At 33.9% G+C, this 11,303-nt stretch overlaps 3 protein-coding genes across 3 annotated transcripts; 2 read left to right on the top strand and 1 right to left on the bottom strand.

Annotated features, from left to right (window-relative positions):
- Nucleotides 1-252: 252 nt before the first annotated feature.
- LOC106669513 (MAGE-like protein 2) lies at nucleotides 253-1,052 on the bottom strand. The gene has a single exon (XM_014399041.2). It carries the CDS (start codon nucleotides 1,024-1,026, stop codon nucleotides 298-300), a length of 729 nt encoding a protein of 242 aa, XP_014254527.1. The 5' UTR covers nucleotides 1,027-1,052; the 3' UTR covers nucleotides 253-297.
- A 6,438-nt stretch (nucleotides 1,053-7,490) lies between these two features.
- Nucleotides 7,491-8,265, top strand: LOC106669559 (titin-like). The gene has a single exon (XM_014399100.2). The coding sequence runs from the start codon at nucleotides 7,495-7,497 to the stop codon at nucleotides 8,221-8,223; it is 729 nt and encodes a 242-aa protein (XP_014254586.1). The 5' UTR covers nucleotides 7,491-7,494; the 3' UTR covers nucleotides 8,224-8,265.
- Nucleotides 8,266-9,758: 1,493 nt separating this feature from the next.
- On the top strand, nucleotides 9,759-10,550 carry LOC106669511 (proline-rich protein 4-like). The gene has a single exon (XM_014399039.2). It carries the CDS (start codon nucleotides 9,761-9,763, stop codon nucleotides 10,484-10,486), a length of 726 nt encoding a protein of 241 aa, XP_014254525.1. The 5' UTR covers nucleotides 9,759-9,760; the 3' UTR covers nucleotides 10,487-10,550.
- The last annotated feature ends 753 nt before the right edge of the window (nucleotides 10,551-11,303 follow it).

The following is an 11,303-nucleotide window of genomic DNA, read 5'->3' as shown; positions in this document are numbered from 1 at the left end:
TTTCTTTTTATCTTTTATATCTTTCTACTTTTTGTTTAGTCTTTATCTTCATCTCACTTTTAACATTAACCATGAGGCTTGCCCCTTTACTTTCCACTCTTTCTTTTCTTGTCTTTTTTCTAATATCTTTGCTCACCTTTCTTCTTCTCTTGTTCCCTCTCTCTCGCTCGCATTGACACTCTATCTCTCTCTTTCTTCTTTTGATAAAGTGGTTGGTGATAAAATAAATAAAATGAATAACAAACTAAAAAAACAAAATATATATGTATTTTTTATTATAACTACAATTGATTATTTTCAGTCAGATTTGTGAGATTCTTCACTGTACTTATATTCTACGTGACCTTCTTTTTCTTCTTTGTGAGATTCAACATGGGTGGGTTTGTAAACTTTGTAGTACTCAGGAACTTTCACATAGACAGGAACTTTTTTCTCTACGGTGACCGGGTAAGGCTTCTCGACGATCACTTCATAAGGCTTGGGCACTTCGACTTCGTACGGCTTCTCGACGGGGACTTTGACTTCGACGGGTACTTTCTTTTCAACGTAGTAAGGCACTTTTTTCTCGACTGTTACAGGCACGTTGTATGGTTTTGGGACATCATAGTAGACTTTCACCGGGACGGGGACTTCTTTGTATTCGGGAACCTTGACCTCCTTGACTACTTCGTAGGGCACTGGTTTCTCGACTTTGTACGGCACTGGATGAGGTACTTCGACTTTGACCGGAACACGGACGATTTTCTCGACGGGGTACGGTTCTGGGACGTACACTTTGACTTCGACTGGGACTTTCTTCTCCACGGTGTACGGCACAGGCTTTTCGACTTCGTACGGGACTGGATGATCCACGTGGACGTGAACCGGATACTTCTCTTCTTTTTCAACTTTAACCGGGTACGGCACTTTTTCCTCCTTGGTCACGATGATAGTCCTGTGCTGCTTGATTTCATGGTAACTCTTGTGCTCCTCCGCCGATGCCAGCAAAACTAAAGCTAAAGAGAAAGCAACTGTAACCGACTTCATCTCGGACCAGACTAACGAATCTGGGTAAAAGCTGCCCGCTTTATATGGACCATTACATCACGAATGCAGTCCGGTTTTCTTGTTATTATATGATCATTAATTATTCAATTGCATCAAGTCTTTACTCCCAATTATATTTTAAAACAATTTCAAAGCCCTATATTTGAGCAATACTCGTTAAAGCTATCTACTTTTAAGTTTATCTTAGAATAAATTTAATTTAAAAAATTACATTGACAATATTTTATTATCGCTTTCAAAATTTGTGATGATTGAAACTGGAATATTTATCAACATGTTATCCACTAGCAAAATATCTACTTCACATAATTCTTACAAAACTAGCAGTTTTTTATTTATTTATTTATTTTTTATTTGACTTATTTTAAGTATATTATAAGTGTTTTTTAAACTTTTGTCGTCAAATCATTTGAGTAGATTGAATTGGAAGCTTTATGGCTTCGACTGTTTATGAATGGGAGGTTCATCCAGCCAGTTGACTCTGACTAATGCCTTAATACAACAGGATTTGGCTAACGAATTGATTTGAGCATACTGATTAGGCCCTGATTAGACGGAACTTTTGGGTATTTTGGCAACGGAGGAATTTATCAGTAATTATTCAATCTTCTATGGGTGGGTGGGGGGATTATCTTCAAAGACCTCCTGAAGCGGTTTGGTCGTCCGATTGATCAATTGCCGCTGAAAGAATTAATTAACGAAATCGACGTTATATAAAAATTGTCAACTGTTATTTTGGTACAGTTCAAGGAGAAGGAAGTTTAAAAAAAATAGGTAAAATATATCAAAACACTTTTATGAATTGTTTCTCAAAATTGTTTCGTTCAGAATCATTTATATCAAAATTTTTAAATTTTTTTAACGACAAAAAACCGTTAATAACTAATTTATATTGTTATTTTAAACCATTATTTTTACTTTTTCTCGACCAATAGAAAGACTTATTCCATATAAAAATAACCCGGAAAATTAATGGTGAAATTTTAATAATTATGACAGTGAATAATTTGTTCTCAGGTAAATTTGATTATTGTAAAATATAAATTTCCGGTAGTATTTATTATATTAGAATAATTATATTAGCTTAATTTTTTTGTAATTAATTACATTTGGAGTATCTTCACTCTTTATCTCTCACCTTCTATACATTTAGTTTAATAAATAATAAATTTATCGTTTATAAGTTTGTCATAATAATTTAATATAAATAGTAACGCATCTTTATATTATTACATTCAATTTATGAATCAATCCAATAATAAATCTTTGATCGTTTCCCCCCCGATTATTCTCGTTGAGAGCCTTGATCTCCTGATCAATAATAATAATAATTTGTCAAAAACTTCAACTGCCCGAGGGTAAAAGTAGAAAATACTAAATCTTTTAATTAGTTTTCAAATAATTAAGGCTTTGGTTGAGATAAAAAAGTGAATGTCACGAGGGGGATTCGAACCCACGACCTTCAGCTAAATACGTCGCTGCTCTACCACTTGAGCTATCGTGGCTTCGATCCATTCAGATACAAACTTCCCATCTTAACCTCACCTACTGAATTTTCCGTCTTTTTTTGCCATTTTTCAAATGTCGTGTAATCTCTTTGATTCTCGGCGACAAATGAAATGGCCACGGAGAGGTTTTGTGAAGAAATGCTTTTTTTAACTTATTAAATTGTTAGATTTTGTGGTCCGATTGACCAAATAACATCTTTCAATTAATTAAACTTTATGTAAAGTATTAGTTGAGATAAAAGGAGGGCCTATTTTAGTGCTAGTGTTTTAAGGACCAGTCATTTTTACATGCACATTGCCGTCGGTAAATTGCAAGAGAAAGTATACAAATGCTGAGCAATTCCGAATAATCTACCGAAATCGACCCGATTCAAGCCCATCTTCAAGTCAGCTGTCCCCAGCTGTAAAATGTCTGAATTTAATACTTTACGAATGCTTTCACGAAGAAAGGATTTTGTAACACCTAGTGTCTATGTAGATCCATAAATGAAATTTGCATTTATTACTAATTCTCTACGCATTTCGTCCATTATGAACTATTAGATTAATTTTAATTAAAGTTTAATTAATTGAAAGATGTTATTTGGTCAATCGGACCACAAAATTTAAAAATTTAATAANAAGTATCAATTAATTCAACCAAATGTTATTTGGTCAATCGGACCACGAAATCTAATGAATTATGTTATAAACTTTACGCTTTCCTTTGATGCTTCGCTTTCGCTTTATTTTATAATAGTGCTAGTATTTTAAGAAGACAATTTTACATGAACATTGCGGTCGGTAAATTGCAAGAGATAGCATATAAATGCTGACCATTTCCGAATAATCTACCGAAATTGACCTGATTCAAGCCAATCATCCAATCAGTTGTTCCCAGCAGTAAAACGTCTGAATTTAATACTTTACGAAGGCTTTCACGAACAACAGTAACACCTAGAGTCGGTAAACTGTGTAGTTCCATAAATGAAATTTGCATTTATTACTAATTGTCTACGCATTTCGTCCATTATAATTATTAGATTAATTTTAAAGAAGAATTTATATTAAGTATCGATTTTTTTTAATCAATACGATCGCTTGACAATCGAAAAATCACAAAAGTTGTGAAAGCTAAAAAAAATATTTTTTACTGCTGCTCTACCACTTGACCTTTAAGTTAGTGTCCGAATGGATCGAAGTCACGACAGTCAAAAGGTGGAGCAGCGGCGTATTTAGCCGAAGGTCGTGGGTTCGAATCCCGCTCGTGACACTGACTTTTTTATCTTAACCAAAGCCTTAATTAATTGAAAAGAATTTATTTGGTCAATCGGGCCACGAAACCTAATAGATCTTTTAAATAATAATTTTTCCGATATTAGACACGATCATTTTATACGGTATAAGTGAAATGGCCAAAAAATACTGTGTACACTACTTACCATAATGCACTCGTATTTTTTGGGGACACCTCCATTTATAGGACACTTACAGACTCACCAGCATGGAGAATTTATTTTTTCTCATTTAAAAACTTGAATAAAGGAGAAGAAAACTTGTACTATTGTCAGTAAAAATACAGAAAACCTTAGAGTAGGAACCAGATTAGTTTTGCTCATTTCGCATGCAAGAGTTAAAACTACTTTTAATTATTTTACAATTATTTATTTATCAAATTGGAATTTTTCATTGCTTTGTTTTAATCTTTCCTCCCTCCCATATCATATTCTATTTCGTATATTGTTTTCATTCCAGGATTTCAATCGACGTTTAACAAAGTTCAATTTTTGTAGTGATAACATGGGTCAGATTGCCAACGTTTGACTTTGATTTAGAAGTTTCTGCGTATCTATGTTTTGAGGAAGGGCTTGATTTTTACGAACGTTTGGCCGACCTAGTCTAAGTACATCTGATAAATTGAACGTTACCTAATCGCTGGGAGGGTTAATTTTAAATTGTGTACAGTTGTTGATATTGAACATCTGTATACCTCTCACATTGTATCAGTACATGTTGGGTGAGTTTAACTTACTTCGAAAATCGAGTTTTTCTGGTTTTTATTTGAATTTTTACTGTTTTAGTGTTCCATAATCGGACGCACTGTACTTTTTTTTGCTACAAATCTCTTTCAAACTTTTTAAAGTGGGCCACGATCAGACACAAAGTTTGTTTTGTTTATGGTACTTGAGTGCCTACTTAACAAGTAAATCAACTCTCGCATTATACTTATTGTCGCTTCCGCCCTTCTATCGTATAAAAAACACAGGCCTTCAGAGTTAGCAGCTTTTGCCTGATAATTAAATTTCAAAGTAATTATTGTTCGTTCGTAACCGCAATCAGCACGCTAAACACTATTCCTATTTTACCTATTTACGCCAAATGTTTAAACAAACAAATTTACCAGTTGACAAATACGTTAGTAAACAGACACATTTAAATCTTGAATTGTCTGAGACAGAAAGATAACCATATGGCAAAAGGATGAGAAAACTGGCTATAATTAGACAAAAAAATTATTTTTGACTATCTTTGAATTCACAAATATTTCAAACAAATTAAATTTTATTAAGTTACTTTAATACCAAAGCCTCTAAAGATCAGAAAAACGCTGTATTTACTGATTATTTGGAGATCGTGAGATGCGGTCTGGTGTGTCGTAGGTTTAAAAAAATATTTTCTTTATCGTGCCAACGTTTCGATCTTTATTGACATCATCTTCAGGGCCTAGGATTTATAAACATTGTTTAAATTATACAAATACATGTATGATGTGAAAAAAATGAATTTATACAATGATAGAAATTTTATACTCAATCAAACTTTACAATTACACAGAAAAAAAAATACTTTGAGTCCGTACAAATACTTTGATTGAGTCTAAAATTTTCTAGCAAATTCATTTTTTCACACCCTATATGTATTTGTATAATTTAAGCAATGTTTATAAATCCCAGGCCCTGAAGAAGATCTCAATAAAGATCGAAACGTTGGCACCATAAGGAAATTGTTTTTCTAAAACTACGTCACACCAGACCTCATCTCACGAACTCCAACTAATCATTAATTAACATTAATTGATCGGAAACTGCTTGGTGATTGTCTAGTAGTAAAACACATAATACTTAAATATGTACTAATCATTAGGTTTTCCAAAATTAATAAACGTTTAATTACGTTGACGATAGTACCTCAGAGCTTGAAAATTTCGTAACAGAATACGTGTGACGTTTAGTGACCGTTAATTAATGATTAGTTGGAGATCGTGAGATGAGGTCTGGTGTGACGTAGTTTTAGAAAAACATTTTCTTTATGGTGCCAACGTTTCGATCTTTATTGAGATCATCTTCAGAGCTCAAAGTGTATGTGCTCTTGGGGTGCTCTCAACACGACACAATAATGACACATCTACACAGAAAACAAACAATTTAAGCCCTGAAGATGATCTCAATAAAGATCGGAACGTTGGCACGATAAAGAAAATATTTCTGTAAACATACAGACCTCATCTCACGACCTGCAAATAATCATAAAATAAAACAATTGCCAACAACGGCTAGAACCTTTTTGCACATAATGAGATCTTTAACAATAGCACGACATTTTGTGTTAACATTATTGTTCATGAATCACATAATATTTTAAATATAATTATAAATATGAGAACACGAGCGAAAATAGCTAGGTTACACAAGATTTGTACCAGCGAAACGTTAACGTAAGATTTTTATTATTTATTGATCATAAAGTTTTATGTATATTGATTGTTAAAGTACGTTGTTAATATCAAATAGTTATATTTGTCTCTCACTCTCTCTTTTCCTTTATTTCTATTTTTCTTCTATATTTTTCATCTTGAACTTATTCCTTTTTAATTATTAATGAATCAAAATTTCAACGATTGAAAGTAAGGTTTGTTTGTAATCAGTGATAAACTTGAACTGATGTATTACAACAACAAAAAATGGCCCAGATGTTATCACTGTTGTATTGTATAATTTTCAAGTCACGCCCGTTGAACTCGGATTTAATTATCACTTTCTTAACTCTTGACGTCACTGTGCATGACGATTCGAGCACTGCTCGCCCAAGGGGAAAAATAAAACAAACAATAAAATATCAAATTAACACTGGACGATGGCAGAACGTGTGTATATATTAAAAAAACAACACTTAAAATGAAAAGAATCTTTTTATATATTAAAATGTTTATTTACATAATATGAACTTTCTAGAAAAAAAGGCCAATCGGTCGGGAAAAAAAACATTTCCGGATAATAAATTAAAATTGGTAAAAGGTTAACTAGTGCAAAATTTGTACGTTTTGTATTTGGTCAACATTCAAATATTCCAGCGAGAAATAAATAGATTTCTGGTTTGCATCCTAGTCGTTAATCAGGCGTGATTATAATTTATTTCTCAGTTATTATAATTTACAAGAAAAATATATTAAAAACTGCGAGGAATGTGCGACCACGACATTGAAGGATGACTAATGTACAAACGAGTATACAAAATTTCCATATATTCAAAATATATTTGTTTAAAAATGTAATCATATTGTTTTTCACAACACTGAAGAAACGAACAGCTGAAACGTGTATGACAATCATCACACCGAGGATAGGCAGACCAAAATGAAAGCTATATTTTCATCTTGCTCACCACACATAGAAATATTAATTATAACTAATTTCTCTTTTCGTTTTACATAAAATTGATATAAGATTAATTCAAACGGAAATTAAGTAATTTTTTTCAAAAACCCATAGATCACATAAGAATCTGAATAAAGTGGTAACGCAGTGAACATGGGATTAAGTAAAAAGTATGTAAATAAGCATGACGCAACATTTTCGTTTGTTTCTACGTAAATATGGTTACTAAATATGTTGAAACAAATTAGATAATCAATAATATAAAAGTTAAGGCTGGTGAGCATTGTGGATCAGTTGAGTCCGAGATGAAGACGGTTACAGTTGTTTTTTCTTTAGCTCTAGTCTTCCTTGCTTCGGCAGAAGAGCACAAGGACTTTCATGAAATTAAACATCACAGGACGATATACTTGGTCAAGGAAGAAAAAGTGCCGTACCCGGTCAAAGTAGAAAAAGAAGAGAAGTATCCAGTCCACGTCCACGTGGATCATCCAGTGCCATACGAAGTCGAAAAGCCTGTGCCGTACACCGTGGAGAAGAAAGTCCCGGTCGAAGTCAAAGTGTACGTCCCAGAACCGTACCCCGTCGAGAAAATCGTCCGTGTTCCGGTCAAAGTCGAAGTACCTCATCCAGTGCCGTACAAAGTCGAGAAACCGGTGCCCTACGAAGTAGTCAAGGAGGTCAAAGTCCCCGAGTATAAAGAAGTCCGCGTCCCGGTGAAAGTGTACTACGACGTGCCCAAACCATACAACGTGCCGGTCACCGTCGAGAAAAAAGTGCCTTACTACGTCGAAAAGAAAGTACCCGTCGAAGTCAAAGTCCCCGTTGAGAAGCCGTACGAAGTCGTCGTCCATAAGCCTTACAAAGTGTTCGTCGAGAAGCGTTATCCTGTCACCGTCGAGAAGAAAGTCCCAGTCTACGTCAAAGTTCCTGAGTACTATAAAGTCTACAAGCCCGTCTACGTCGAATCCCACAAAAAGGAAAAGCACGGCCACGTAGTATTTAAACATTTTAAAAAATGGCACAAATTTGACTGATACGTATAGATAATTGTTGAAATAAAATGTTGTTGTAATTAATTTCATTTAATTACCACCTAAAATAATTAAAGGTCCAATATTAAAACAATATTTCAGTATTCATTTATTTTTACTCAACAGGTAACGATCCTTCATCGAAAAGAAAAAATGGATTTTATAATATTGATCTAGGTTGTCGATATGTTGTATGGTCCGCCTAATTTCCCTATTTGTCACACTGTCGATTTCTTCTTCTTGCACTTTATTTTGCCACTGTACCTGTATAGCTAGGCGTTTGGATAAAGGATGATAAGGGTCGGTCGGGGTTTGGATTTTACCTGTGCGCTGCTATGTATATTTGGTGATTTATCAGAACCGGCTCAGAATTTATCGGTTGATGTCACGATTTCGTTTTCTTATTGGGCAGAGCCGTGAGCCTAAGAAATTGCAAGACCCCAGAATGTTTCCTAAGCGTTTTCTCCAGACGAACTAATCGTTCCATTAAAATGGAAATCACAATGAAAAAAAATTCTGAAATGAAATAGACAAAAAAAAAGTATTTGGGAAAAATAATGAATACAAAGAAACGTAAGATATTGCGTTTATTAATTTTTTCCGCTTAGGACAACAACCAATTTTGTCTAAACTGATAATAAACAATTGTTTTTTCTGAATATTAAAAACTAATTACTTACTCACATAGGTCGTTCTTGTAATACAAACTCGTTAAAATTTACGTAAAATTCATTTTATAATAAACAAAATCTTTCCATTTTCAAGGAATTATCTTTTATCAATTTTAACACGATTTATCATACAAATACTTTACATAACAAGAAAAAAAACATAATCTATAAACGAGTATGAGAAATTCGGACAAGTTTAGCTAACAACATCCATCGGAAATTGAAAATTTTAAAAATCATTTTTGAGTTTTGTTTAAAACGCGTTCAAAAGAGAATCTTATTTGAATGCTTGCACAGAGATCTACTTGATGATGATGATTTGATGATGTGAGACATGATTTAATCTTATTTGCAGAATTGGATTTCCTTAGGATCTCTGTACAAAAATTAATTAAACAGTTGATTTTCATTGTAATAAATTAATAGAGTTAATTTATTTTTGAAATTTCAGTAGTTTTGAGTTTATGTATATATAATTGTCGACAACAATTTTTTATCTATAGTTTTTCTACATATTAGTAAATTAAATATATTTTCAAAAATGAAAAGTAAAGTACAGTATTTTTTAAAGTAATTATAATAAAAAATAAAAAGTAAAATGTTGAACATTTTAATTATTACTTTGTTAAAAAAAAAAAACACCTTTGCTTCCGCGCGGGTGGCACAATTTGTCAAATTCGTCCTCCACTTTTCACCACAAACCGTATATCCTCTTAGAAAAAGTCACAAAGAAATGTTTGTAAACTGTAGATCTCATCAGAAAACGAAAGAGGAAAATGAAAACATTTGCAATCGACGCTTACGTTACGCATTGCATAAGTTTTCATATATAAGGCACGCGAGACCCTTCAAGCGCATCAGTTGTCAGTATGAAGCCGGTAATAATTCTTGTGTTTTCGTGTGTTGTGTTTGTTTGTGGTACGGAACATCACGGTGATTCGCACAGTCATGTCAACCAGCATCACACCATAGTCCTTACCAAGGAAGTCAAGGTACCTTATCCGGTCAAGGTCGAGAAGACAGTACCTTACCCTGTCCACGTCCACTACGACAGGCCCGTACCTTACCACGTACCAAAACCGGTGCCATACGAAGTAGAGAAGAAAGTCCCAGTCCCGGTCAAAGTGTACGTTCCTCAACCTTACCCGGTCGAGAAGAAGGTCCACGTGCCCGTTAAAGTCGAAGTACCCCGTCCGGTACCGTACCACGTCGAAAAACCCGTGCCCTACAAAGTAGAGAAAGAAGTACGCGTCCCTGTTTATAAAAATGTCCCAGTGCCGGTCAAAGTCTACTACGACGTGCCGAAACCTTATCACGTGCCTGTAACCGTCGAGAAGAAAGTACCTTACTACGTCGAGAAGAAAGTACCGGTTGAGGTCAAAGTCCCAGTGGAAAAGCCGTACGAAGTCGTCGTCCATAAGCCTTACAAAGTCTTCGTCGAGAAACCTTATCCAGTCACCGTCGAGAAAAAAGTCCCCGTCTATGTCAAAGTACCGGAATACTACAAAGTCTACAAACCTGTACATGTCGAATCTCACGAAGAAGAACATAAAGAACACAAAGGGTACGGTGAACATTTCTCCTACCACTATTGAAAACTTCGAATTATGTAACTAACTGCCTGTAAAGATGTAAATTTTAAATAAATTATTTTTTTATGCTCCCGTACTTGTTGTCAATTTTTAAACCTACACTTAGAGTAAATACAAACATTAGTTTTGTATTATAATATTATTAAGAATAATTGACCAACTAATTCAATATATTTACAGTTTAAAGATATACATGAAAAAATTTAAAAAATCAATCTTTTTCAGGGAGGTGGATAATAAAATATCATCCTCCCTGAAAATAATTGATTATTTTTAATTATCTATCTTTTTGTTAGCATGTGGTTTAAGAGCGTAATTGGTTTTTTATTTAGCGAATAAAGCCCTTCTTGCGCTTGGGCCAAGTGTCGGAGGCTGAGCTTACTTTTCAACTTGGTATTTTATTGAAGCCGGCGTTTCAACTGATCAAATATTGACGCTGAGAGTTATCAAGGCGCGATGGCGACGGCGGAGGGCGTCGAGGATTCCGATTGGCGGTTTTACAAGTGAAAATGCAAAATCACGCGTAAAATCCGCCACGTCGTAAATGGAATTCACACAAGGAAAGCGTTTGAAATTATAATTTTTCCCCTCCCCTCCATTGAACATGTGTATACACAAGTGTAACATATTTTAAATCCACATTTACATCACATTTTTACGATAAGACTTTTTTCTTATAAGAATGGTTTTGAATATTTTAATAAAATGATTTGCAACAAGAAAAAATAAGCAGCAAATTTGAACTTTTTAAGCACAGGGTTTGCAGTATGATGCCATCATTCTTCAAATTTTAAGAGAATTTAAAAAAAAATTATATTTT

Source organism: Cimex lectularius, unplaced genomic scaffold (genome assembly GCF_000648675.2).
Source record: "Cimex lectularius strain Harlan isolate CLEC.00 unplaced genomic scaffold, Clec_2.1 scaffold229, whole genome shotgun sequence".
Classification (NCBI taxonomy): Eukaryota; Metazoa; Arthropoda; class Insecta; order Hemiptera; family Cimicidae; genus Cimex; species Cimex lectularius.
Note: the sequence above shows the minus strand (reverse complement) of the source record. Positions and strands in the feature narration are given on the sequence as shown.

Coding starts and splice junctions, on each gene's coding strand:
- LOC106669559 (XM_014399100.2), top strand. CDS start 7,495: ATGAAGACGGTTACAGTTGTTTTTTCTTTAGCTCTAGTCTTCCTTGCT.
- LOC106669513 (XM_014399041.2), bottom strand. CDS start 1,026: ATGAAGTCGGTTACAGTTGCTTTCTCTTTAGCTTTAGTTTTGCTGGCA.
- LOC106669511 (XM_014399039.2), top strand. CDS start 9,761: ATGAAGCCGGTAATAATTCTTGTGTTTTCGTGTGTTGTGTTTGTTTGT.